The following is a 13,126-nucleotide window of genomic DNA, read 5'->3' as shown; positions in this document are numbered from 1 at the left end:
AAATGCTGTGGTCACAAAGCAGTGATGTTCGTATCAGGGGCTGGGCTAGTCCCTGTTCTACTGAGCATGTGTAGGTTGACAGTGCGCTCGCCGGGTCTGATGAGAACTGACGAGCCGGCAAGGGAGAGCACTAGTAATGAGCGAGTATCTTCGGATAACCCTTTCGCCGAGTATGCTCAGGCGAGCACAGAGTATTTACAGCTGCTCGGTGTTATGTTTGAATCACTCCCATGTGCATGATTTGCGACTGTTTGACAGCTTTAATACATGTGAGGAATGTCTGCTTCTTACGCATTCCTCACATGTATTAAAGCTGTCAAACAGTCGCAAATGATGCACACGGGAGTGATTCAAATATAACACCGAGCAGCTGTAAATACTCAGTGCTCGTCCGAGCATACTCAGCGAAAGGGTTAACGAAACATACTCGCTCATCACTAGAAAGCACTGTTATTGTGCATTGTAAGGAGATTACCCCAAGTGCAGGAAAAGCAGAGACCAGCCCCGACCCTGTAAGCAACATCACTTGTGAGGGCGGCACTAGCCTTTTCTCACCGTATTTTCTCCTTACAGTGCACACTGACAGTGCTCTCTCTTGCTGACTTTAAAAAAAAATCTCAATTTATTCAGTATTGAGATTGAGTCTCACACTCCTGGGCCTCTTTGGAGAATTAACCATACCACTGATTCCACTACGAAATCAATGTAACACCGAGCTATTAATGTATCCGAAATGAAGACTATTGAGGTCCATTATGAAACCCCAAAACATAATCCCAAGGGTAAGACCGGTGTGACGTTCCTGCATGAAGGTATTGTCCACATGGCCTCATCAGATTCGAAAAGAGAAAAGGTGCTCAAAGAGTGCTACCACTGTGCTACACACAGGGCAAAGGATTATATATGCTCACATGCCTAGGTTGTGACCCGGCACTTCAAAGAATGAAGGGCTACTGCTCTGACCTCTGACCCACACGCCGGTGGGAAGAAACGTATTCAAACCAAACCGGGAAAAGAGTGGTAATTCACGGGTGCTGCCACTGACTGAAGACAAGGGTGTATGTTCTCTAGATTTTTATCCATTCATACAACGCGTTTTGAAGTCAGGTTGACTCCTTCATCAGGTATAGTATGTTATACTGAGCCACTTCCCTTACTGTATATAGGGGAGGGAAGAACTTCTGCACAGCTTAAAACATTAAAACCAACAATTTATACATATACTGTACAGTATAATTTTTTGTATTATTATTTTTATATACAATTTTAAGATATCATACATATACTCAACATAATTCAACAACTGGTTCTTTGCTGCTCGATACTGAATAAATCTAGATGTTTTGAAAATGTTGTTTCCATTCTTTCATCATTTGCATATCAGTAACTTGTCTATCCATCCTGTGATTTTCATAATTACATGACTTTTCCTTCTTGGAGTTGCAATTTCGATGTTGAGGGGTACATGTGTTTGTGTATATATTGTGGATTTAGCCCTTTTTCAAGGAGGGGAGGTGGTAGAGCTTAACACAATGCTTCCTGCTTCCGAAATTCTTCTACTGATGGCTGTCCTCTGCCTTGTGAGGAATTTCTTTTGGAAATGATCCATTAAACTTACTGGGACATACTTAGGGATTGTATGATTGAGTGAAAGATATAGGACAACTGCTTATCATGCACTTGTGCAGCTGTCTTCATGGGATACTTGGCCACAGCATTATAGGGCTATAATTAGAGGAGAGGGACGGCTGGGCGTTCAGGGACATCGGCTGGAAATATATAAACAAAACTACCAGTATTGATGTGCTTCACCCTCAGCAGAGAAGAGCTGTCTCTTGCAAGTCTCCAAGGGGAAACATCCTAATTCATAATCAACCGGGACTTATTTGGATCTATAAAACTGATCTGATGGATGGAGAAGAGTTTATGGCAAATGAATGTGATTACTGAAGAAGAACCTGTATTTAGTAACGTTGTCTAGTTAGAGGTGGTCAAAACTATGTATATGAGGGTTATGTAGGCGACAGAAAGTTTGAGAGTCTACGAGCTTCACCTCTAATATATGTGAATAGTTGTCGGACCCCCTGAAGACAAAGCTCAGCTCATTATGCTTCTTCTGATCTTCTGTATCCTTGTGGCACCTGGCCTGGGCCTTCTTACTGCTTACTTTCTCTTCCTAGGAGGCAAGAGCGGTAGTAACAAAAAGAACGATGGGGTTAAGGTAAGAGATTTGTATCTATTTTGATGATTTTTTGTTTTTATTTCTCTGTTTGAACTCTTTTTAATAAACCTTTAATGGTTTATATCAAGTGATGTGAATTAAAGATTATGGGTAATTATAACAAATAATATAAAAAATTTTCACCTTGATGTTATTTTCTCACCTTATATTTGTCTTGCAAAAGCTGTCCCATGAGGGAATGGTAACGTAACCTGGAACTCCTTGAAGGTCCACTAATGGAACTCTTTGAAGGTCGGAAACTCCTTGAAGGTCTCCTTCAAAGACCATGGTTAATAGACAATGCCTCATCCAAATGTGTACAGACACTGTACCACCAAGCCTACGGGCTATCAGATGGCTTGTTTTGAAGCCAAGTACAGGTCACTGATTAAAACATTTTTGGATGTGGGAATTATACTGGAAATGATAGCCGAATGTCTGAATGGTCCATTACAATAGCAATTTCTAGGTTCTTTCTTGTTTTTGGCCAATATCTAATGTCTTTTATTTCTACAGACAAAACCTAAAACTGGGCTTCCATTAGTGATTTTAGATGGTCATTCATGGTTGGCCTTTAAAGCTTGTTCTAAAAGGATAAGTTACTGATCAATCTCTGCCTTGACCTGTAGGCTGCTCTGAGCTTCACTTGATGGGATGCAGATAGGTCTTTGAGGTGCATGATCAAGTTTCAACTATTGCAAATGGACCTTCACAAAGATATCTGCCTTTGGTTAGCGCCTATCACACTTTTTTTGTGTCACAGTGGTCATAAAACCATCTATTGTGGTCTTTTTGGCCTTTTTTAATAATTAGTGTATAGCTAACTAGCTAGTCTGTGCCTTAGAAATTGGAGTCTACCACTATGTAAATGGTCTTTTTTCCAACCTGGTACTTGTCTATGGTCAGGGTTCCCAACTCCAGTCCTCAAGTGCCACCAACAGGTCATGTTTTCAGGATTTCCTTAGTATTGCACAGGTGATGGAATTATTGCCTGTGCAGGTAATGCAATTATCAATTGAGCACTACTAAGGAAATTCTGAAAACATGACCTGTTGGTGGGCCTTGAGGACCCTGATCTAGATAACATATATGTAAGGGTTTATCTGCTAGAAGTCTATATGGCTAGATCACGCATATTGTCAATGGACCAAGGTGACGACAGCTCTACGATTGATAGAAATGTACTTTAAATAGCTTTTACTTACTGTCTTTTATTCTACTTACAACAGCCATTATCTGAATGTAGAGAGACAAGATGAACACTGTAGGTGACATTATGTAAATACAGGTAATGAGCAAGTAAAAACAATGTCGCTTGCTTATTACCTTAAGTGTTTTGGAACTGACAAGGAGTCTGACATCTAAGATCGTTACCTGCTATAACTGTAGGTTTGTGAAATTCCAAAATAGCTGTTAATACAATATAATATGAATGAAGGTTTTTCATGATAAGGCAGAGTTGGAAATGTAGCTCCTGAAATGTCATTAACATCTTATCTTCTGTTGTTTTTTTTTCTTAAGGTTACTGATCCTATTGAATATTGTTTTTGGCTAGTGGAAAATACTCTAGATTAAAATATTAAATTTCAAATTGTCACATTAGTATGTGAGATAAAAGGGTTTTGCATTCTGGATTAGATCTGGGGGCTTAAGGCGCTGTGCGGTTATGTTATTTTTACCTTGCTGCAGTAACCTTCAGTGAACTAATAGGTAATTATTATCCCTATATTAAAAGCAATGACCTCAATTGAGTGTGCCAAATTAACAAGACATCTTGTTTATTTTTTTGCTTATGAATTTTTTTAAAATAATTTGTTACTTTTTCTGTTGTTTTTTAGATCTACACACAGTTATCTTTATATGAAGGGAATATGCCAGGAAATCTAAATACTGAAACTAGTGGCATCACTATAAAGATCCTATCACAACAATAAAAATTATACTTGTTTTGTTGTAATCCGTGGGGCCAGTGCTGACAAATCAAGCTTTGAGTTCACATGCTTAATAGTCTAGAAGTGCATTGGGGGCGTGTAAATGAACTTGGAGTACATCGCTACGCCCCCAGTGCACTTCATAGCTAATTATCAAATCAAAGCTTGATTTCTCATCAAATTATAATAGAACGGATATCATTTTATTGTTAGGACCTATGCAGCCATAAAACTAGTTTCAGTAGTATCCTATCATCTTCCTTCTGGTTCCCGTTAATATTACTATGTTAATGGCACTATGAGCACGATAGGGCTCCTTAAATTATTAAATATATCATTTTATGCAGACCCATGATACGTCGTAAACTGTTAAATGTATTAAAGTTCTCTTCTTAAAGTCTTGTATTACTCTGTTACTTAATATGCAAATTGTTTTTCAGAGAGGAGGAGGATATGAACTCTTGAGCCACCTATTAGAAATCATAATCCTAAACGTCAATGTCGACCCTTCAATGAGCCTTGCCACATGACTTAGGATAAAAGCCAAACCAGGTTTTATAGGTGGCATAAGAGTTCAAATCCTGTTCCTCTCTGAAGAGGCAAGTTGCATATTTCATTTCCCAGAGGAACATTGCATGGCCTATAAGTCTCCTGACACTGGCATGTCAGACATGACACTCTCCACAAGGTGAGACATTACCCCTTTGCCAGGGACATTACCAGGAACATTACCAGGGACATTTACCAGGGAAGTACATAGATTTTTTTAAAGAGGTTTCAGGGTCATGAAAATGGACACTCTTGAGCAGCACATGCATACATAGAGATAAAACACACACACATATATATACACAGTGGCTCACATACACATCTATATTCACATTCATAAACACATACAGGCTCGGACTGGTCCACAGGGGAGCAGGTAAATCCCCTGGTAGGCCTCTGTGCAGGAGTGGCGCCTGCACCCAACAATATGAGCAGTAGTGGGTAAAATACACTATATTGTCTATGTGCAGACAAGGGCGACATCTAATTCATTTAACAAACTGCCAAGTTTATTACTGCAGAAGCAGAGGTAAATTTGTGGATAAGGGAAATGTATTATTTGCAAGTAGCTGGACAGTGGGCCCCTACAGTCAATGATACTGGTGGGCCCATGCTACCCCAATCCGACACTGCACATATAAACACAAAATGACTCACATACATACATATACACTTATGACAGACATGTATCAATACTTTTACACCTTATATACACTGTGACACATATATACACACGTACATATATTCACATGCACAAACATATGGGATTCGATTTTTTTGCACACCCATTAGACTTGGATAGGCGAGTCTCATCTGACATACGGAACCCTGCAGAAACCTCGCACATCTAGACACTCACACACTGCCTGAATCTATTCTACCACTGGCATCCATACCTTCACTCCACGACACATATAGTGTCACGGCTTTCTACAATGCCACTATCGCATCAGCTATTGATGCGGTCTCCCCTCTCACGCTCGGCAGAGTACGACAAATCAATAGACAACCCTGGCACAATAACCTCACTAAAAAGCTTCGGCAACCATCCCAGGGTTGCGGAGCGGCGTTGGAAGAAAACACATTTGTAAGATGACTACACCGCATTCACAAGCAACACTCGCATTTAAATCAGAAATCAGCCCTCACCTCTGCTAAACAGGCCTACTTAACAACCCTAGTATCTTCTTTATCCCACAACCCCAAACAGTTATTCAACACTTTTAACTTCCTCCTCCGCCCACCACTTCCCCCTCCAACCTCCCTAATCTCTGCTGAGGACTTTGCCACACACTTCAAAAATAAGATCGACCAAACAAGTCAAGTTTTTATTGTTTGACCACCCCTTTGTATACCGGACCAATGCCCTTCCTCATAACCTCCCTCTCCAACATCACTGAAGGAGAGCTCCCTTATCTCCTCTCCAAGTCACACCTCATCACTTGTGCACTTGACCCCATCCCATTCCACCTCCTCTCAACCTCACCACCACACTTATCCCATCCCTAACTCATCCCTTCAACCTATCACTAACTTCTAGTACGTTCCCTTCTACTACAAACATGCCACAATCATGCCTATCCTCAAAAAGCCATCCCTCGACCCGACCGCTATGTCCAGCTATCATCCCATATCGCAGCTCCCAATCACTTCCAAACTGCCTGAGCAGTTTGTTCACACTGAACTTTCCTTCCATCTCACATCTAACTCGCACTTTGACAATCTACAATCTGACTTCCGCCCACACCATTCCACTGAAACTGCCCTGACCAAAATTACTAATGACTTCCAGCCAAAGCTAACAGACAATTCTCTATTCTCCTTCTTTTAGACCTGTTCTCTGCCTTTGACACAGTTGACCACTGCCTCCTACTACAGATCCTCTGCTCCTCTGGCATCAAATACCTTACGCTATCCTGGATCTCCTCATACCTTTTCAACTGCACATTTAGCATCTCCGACTCCCATACTACCTTCTCATCCTGCCCTCTCTCTCTTGGAGTCCCTCAAGGCTCTGTCCTAGGACCCCTACTCTTCTCCATCTATACCCTTGGCCTGGGACAACTCATAAAATTGCATGATTTCCAGTACCACCTATACGCTGATGATACTCAGATCTACGTCTCTGGCCCAGATGTCACCTCTCTGCTGTCCAGAATCCTGGAGTATCTATCAGCCATATACTCTTTCTTCTCTTGCTTCCTCAAGCTCAATATGGACAAATCTGACTGAACTCATTCTCTTTTCTCCATCTCACATATCTTCCCTACCTGATCTTTCTATCACAATTAATGACATCACACTTTCCCCTGTACCGCACGTCGGCTGCCTCAGAGTAACCCTTGACTGCCCTGTGCTTCAAACCACACATCCAAGCTCTCGCCACCTCCTCTTGCCTCCAGCTCAAAATATTTCCAGAATCTGTCCTTTACTCAACCATTAATCTACTAAAATGCTTGTGCATGCCCTCATCATCTTCCGCCTTGACTACTGCAACACCATCCTCTGTGGCCTACCTGCTAACACTCTCCCACCCCTCCAGTCCGTCCTTAACTATGCTGCCCAACTACTCCATCTCTCTCTTCGCTACTCCTCCGCTTCTCCCCTTTGCAAATCCCTTCATCGGCTCCCAATTCCCCAACACATCCAGTTCAAACTACTAACACTGACCTACAAAGCCACCCATAACCTGTCTCCTCCATACAGCTCTGAATTAATCTCCCGATATCGCCCCTCACATATTCTCAGGTCGTCCCAACATCTCCTTCTCTCTTCCACACTTATTCGTTCCTCACCCAATCGCATCCAAGACTTCTACCAAATATCGCCCATCCTATGGAATTCTGTGCCCCAACACGTCCAATTATTCACCACATTCGGATCCTTCAGACAGAACCTGAAAACCCATATCTTCAAGAAAGCTTACAACCTTCAATGACCCTGCTGCCACCTCAACAACATCGGAGCTACTGCAACCACGCCAACCTACTGTCTCCTTCCCCACCATCCTGTAGAATGTAAGCCCGCAAGGGCACGGTCCTCTTCCCTCTGTACCAGTCTATCATTGTTAGTTTGTTTACTGTAAGTGATATCTGTATTTTGTATGTAACTCCTTCACATGTACAGCACAAGAGAATCTATGGGGCTACTGTATGTAAATAAATAATAATAATGTGAACAAGCTCTAAAAAATATCTTTCAGGGGCAAGACATCTTACTTTTTCAGTTATTAGTCTTTTCAATGACCAAAATTGTATTTTTTTATGCTTTCTACTGTATACCACCATGAAAATGTATGAGACATGTTTCACTGTATAAATATTTGTTGCCTTTTTTTTTATTTTTTTACATTGCAAAATTGTAATATATGCAAAAGATTCCAAGGTGTCGACAGATATCTTCATGAAAGACACTGATGTGATAATTACAGAAGGCAGTAATTTCATTGTCAGTACCATTTATATGCTTTTCACTATTGGTTATATTGTAAAATGACGCCTTAATTAGGGTTTTGTGTTTAGTTCTACAGTTCAGCATAGTACACCATCTGTTGCGCATGTACTGCTCATGAAGAATACCAGTGCTACAATATGCATTTTTATTATGAAAATTTCTGCTCTAAAAAAATACTATTTGATATATTTTTCCTTTTTTTTTTTGTGGTTTTTCGTCTTTTTAATTTCCCTCTATAGCATTTTTTCAGTTTTTTTATGCTGATTTTTATTGCAAACTATTATGAATGCTATAAATGATAGGTGAAGTATGTCCAAGGGTAGACATATAATTGGGGCAACCTGCTCAGCTGCACAGGGGCCCAAGAGGTAAGGGGGCCACTCCTCCCTCCAAAGCAGTGGTATTGTGCTTTATGATAAGATATTGAGCTGCCGAGGATCCAAATACTGTTCTTGCACAGGGGTCTACTTCTGTCTGTGTCCGCCACGGAGCATGTCCATGGCCAACACTACAGAGAAGGGGTTTCCTAACCTGTGGTTCTCCACATGTGGCAATATGAGATATTGTTTTTATTTTCAAAGCTGGTGAGCCACAAGATAGAGAATAGTGAAAAAAAGTATGGTTAAGCTGTGCCTCGGAGATATTATTTAATCTGGAAGATGATTGAACAATCAAAATTGTTTAATCCTCCTTTCGTTTTATTGGCAAAATTTACAAACTTTCTTCTGTTTCCAGGGAATCAATGATCAAAGAACAATTTCAATAGCTCAACATGAGTAATATAATGAGTGGTTTCTACAAATTTAACTCAAAAGACACTTTTACTGACTACTGGAGTTTAAGCATTATTCAACCCCCTTCATGACAAGCATGTTTAGTACTGAGTAGAGTCCCTTTGGCTTTTATGATCTGTCTTTTCCCATTCCTCATGAGCAGTGGCCTACAGTTCACTAATATATTCTAGTTTGCTTGATGCAACGCCCTTCTTCAAATTCCACCAAAGATTTTCTATGGAGTTCAAGTCAGGCAACTGTGACGGGCACTCCCGAATCTTCCATGACTGCATCTATCCAAGTTTCAGTGGTCATGAATGTATGCTTGGGATCACTGTTCTGTGATGTTTCCTCCTAGGATAACCTTATACTTGATTGCGTTCATTTTGCCCTCCACACTTTGCAGGTTTTCAGTGCCAGAAGTAGCAAAGCAGCCCCAGAGTTTCACCAAGCCTCCGTCATGCTTCACTGTAGGCATTACCAAGCAACCACCATGCTTCTCTGTAGGCATCAACGAGCCACGGTCATGCTTCACTGTAGGCATTATTGACCCACCACCATGTTTCACTCTAGACATCACCAAACCAAAGCCTTGCTTCACAAGTAGACATCCCAAAGCCATCACCTCACTTCACTCTAGGCAATACGAAACCACCACTATGATTCTCTGTAGGCACCACTGAACCACTGCCACGCTTCATTGTAGGCATTAATCGAATCACCACCATGCTTCATTATAGACATCACCAGGCCACCACCACGCTTCACTGTAGGCAGGGTGTTCTTCTCAGCATATGTTTCATTTTTCTTCATGCAGACATAACGCTGATCCATAGTTTTAAAAACTTCCAGTTTTGTTTCAGCATATCAAAGTCGTATTTACTTGAGTTTTTTGCAAGTAGTTGTGTATGTTTTGGAGTTTAGTCATAGAGACCTTTAATGTCAGGTGTGTGCCTTACTGTGGAAACTCAAACCATCGAGCCTGCTGCCACAAAATCTTACTGCAGGTCTTTTCTAGCTATTTGAGAGTTTTTGACCACCTGCCTGCTCAGGCATCAGAGGCAGCTAGTGACAGCTTCCTGTTTCTGCCACATCCCAGGAAGGTAGCAGTTTTCCTTTAACTTTGATCTTGTGACTTATCATTCCAATAGTGTCTCCGGTAACGTTTAAGCCGTTTTATCTTTTATTTATCTTTTTCCTTGTTTGTGCAGGACAATGATTTAAACATGAAATTTAACTAAGAATTCTGAGACTGCAATAATCATTAAAAGTGGCATTTTGTGGAATTTGTAGAAACCTCTTAATAGTTCTCTTCAGATGTTTAAATTATTGGGCAGCACAGTGGCTCAGTGGTTAGCTGATTGGTTCAACCTAATTCACAATAATTTTAATTTCAACTGTACATATTTGGGCCTTGTGGGATACATCTCATCTATATTAGGGATGGAAACCCTTGTCCTATATCACTAACGAGAAAACAAGGAATAATAGGGACTGTAAGGTTTAATAGAGCAATGCAATTTTCACTACATGAAAAACAAGAGAAAGGAGAATTCAAAGTGGACAATTCCTTTAAGTTCACATAAAGGGAACCTGTCATGTAAAGAAATGCTATTAACCTGCAGGTATGGGCTTAATCTGAAGGCTACCAATGGTCTGGACCTGCTTACGACCCCGCTGCCAGGAGGAAATTAACTTTATTCCTCCCAGCAGCATTTGGGTTTTAGTCATGGCGGTGGCGCCAAAGCTGGTTTAGTGCCCGCCCTGTGTATAGAGAGTGGCAGCTATAACCACATCCCTGACCCTGACTGACAGGCAGCCCTAATACTGAGCAAGCTGTCAGTCAGTGGCAGGGGTGCGGATACAACCGCCACTCTCTATACACAGAGAGAAGACGCTGAGTTTGGGTATATATAGTCTTCTGTGATTTGATTCAGTACTTTTGAGTGAAATGCTATTTAAATGCTACCAGGAAAAAGCTTGTGAGTCCTCTTTCCCCGCCCACACACAGGGATTGGCAGTTCTGCATGTATACATGTGTGTGGGCAGGGACATAGGACTCACAGTCTTTCTATATGATTCTTGGCAGTATTTAAGCAGCTTATTATGATACTGGCGTAGCACTGCTGGAATCCAGTGGCTGAAGGAGCACAAGCAGGAACAGCAAGCGGTAGTAGAAGTTCTTGGAGTTAGCAAAGGAGTTGTAGGAAACAATCCGTAGATAGGTGAGAACAGTCTGGGTAAGACAGTCCAGGAGCTGGAGACTGAAACTAGACTAAAACAGCTAGACACAATACTCAAGCATTGAGTGAGAGATCCAGGCAGCTTTAAGTAGGCCCAAACAGGAAACAAGATGGATTCTACAGGTTTAGAATCTGCCATCTTAGTAAAGGGCAATTGCAGAACACAGCAGCAGCCTCCAGTGGTAAGGAGTGGAATTGCAGCACATTTATTGAGGTGACCAATAGCAGCCACTGGTGGTCGAACTGCAGATGGACAACAGGAATCCTGACATAGCTTTATATATAAAATACTAATTGAGATGATGAAAAACTATATATCCCCGAGCTCAGCATCTCCACTTCTAACCTTTGCTGAATTTAGATAGGGACCTGACAGATCCCCTTTAATAAGCTCATTGAAATGTCAAATAAGTAGCTCCAAAGGGGAACATCATTTTTAAAGTTTGTAGACTAGACTAAGGCTGGGGATCTTCAATTTGCTCAATGTAGAGTTAATAAAGTCTAATTTACATATAGGCAAATGAATACTGAATTATTTTTTAACGCAGCTCCTAGCATGTCCTCAGAATTCAGGCTGCCTTTGCTGGAGAGGTGAACAGACTACAGATCACTTATCCGTATGATAAACTATTGCACTGACATCAATATTCACACATTTCCAGGACAACAATGACTTTATTTTCAATGATTATTTTCTCATTCAAGATGGCTGCCTCTAATAAATTTGGGTAAGATCGGCAACTTAGTAACTTTTGAGTGCAATGAGGAACCTTAGATATTTGATTGCGTCTATGGTGAAGACTAAAATATCACGTCACCCCAGTATTCTCGGCACTGGGGATCATTTGTGGTCTTCATCAGGGGATTTTGGCTATGAACACCTGTTGATTTTTTATAATTTTAAGGACAGGTGACCAAAAAAGGGACCCACGATGTTTCCTGTCATCAGCTGCGCTCCTGCTGCACACTGTCCCACCTGCTGATTCCCTGCACTGCACTCCCTATGACATGCTGTCTGCTCCATCTGCTGGCTTCCTGCACTCTGCACTGCACACTGCTCCATCTGCTGCTATAGTGCACTGCATACATTCCTACAGCAAGGGAATCCATGACAATCTAGTTTAAGAGACTTTAGCATATAGCTTAAAGCCAAACTGCATCAAATGTCATAACTGATACTTAGGGGGGTCATAGTGTTAACAGTAGAAAAAGACAAATATATTAGTAGTTTGTATTTTGCATATTTCCCTATCTATGCCTTAAAGAGAATCTGTCATCAGGTTTTTGATGCCTGATCCAATGATGTATCATGAACTGGTTTTGATAAAATCCCTGTTTTATCTGCTGCAGATCTGCTAGTCCTCTAAATGCTGAGCTCTGTATAACCCCACCCACACCACTGATTGGCTGCTTTCTGTGTACACTTTGCATAGGCAAAAAGCTGCCAATCAGTGTTGGTGATGGGGTTATACAGAGCTCATGAATAGATTAATAAAACATAGCATTTTTTATTCAAAACATAGTATTACACACAAAAAAAAATCTGTCAGCACAAAATGACTGCTCAAACCAAGCACAGGGATCATTCCCCTTTGGTTTAGCCGCGCAGTTTAGTGCATCTTTCCACCGACTTGTTTTCCATCTATTTTTGTCCTCTTTTGGCTCCTGTAAAGCCACAGTTGTTAATCAAGGAAGAGACAATACAGCAGTGTTTGAAAGTTTTGGGCTGCAGAATTTTCCATGTTTCTGCATAAGTTTGACTTAAAACTACATTAGCTTTTCATATAAGTCCTAAGAGTAGTTAAGAGAACATCAACAAAAAAAACGGTTGAGTCAAAAATATTGGACCTTGTCATTTTTTAAATAAGGAAATTGATCCAATATTAAGTCTGTGAACCTTTAGGATTGACACATCATTTTAAGGTGAAATTAGAGTTTGGTGTTTTCAATCAATGG

At 40.9% G+C, this 13,126-nt stretch overlaps 1 protein-coding gene across 3 annotated transcripts in view; it reads left to right on the top strand.

Annotated features, from left to right (window-relative positions):
• Positions 1 to 13,126, top strand: part of CAMK2A (calcium/calmodulin dependent protein kinase II alpha) — a 319,535-nt gene that overhangs the window by 261,406 nt on the left and 45,003 nt on the right. For all 3 annotated transcript variants that reach the window (XM_073649789.1, XM_073649790.1, XM_073649791.1), the window contains exon 13: positions 2,181 to 2,221. In XM_073649789.1, the coding sequence (XP_073505890.1) occupies positions 2,181 to 2,221 (41 nt within the window). The remainder of the gene's footprint in view (positions 1 to 2,180; positions 2,222 to 13,126) is intronic.

Source organism: Phyllobates terribilis, unplaced genomic scaffold (genome assembly GCF_046119375.1).
Source record: "Phyllobates terribilis strain yellow unplaced genomic scaffold, ASM4611937v1 Scaffold_10__3_contigs__length_209671492, whole genome shotgun sequence".
Classification (NCBI taxonomy): domain Eukaryota; kingdom Metazoa; phylum Chordata; class Amphibia; order Anura; family Dendrobatidae; genus Phyllobates; species Phyllobates terribilis.
This window is presented reverse-complemented; position numbering and strand designations above follow the sequence as displayed.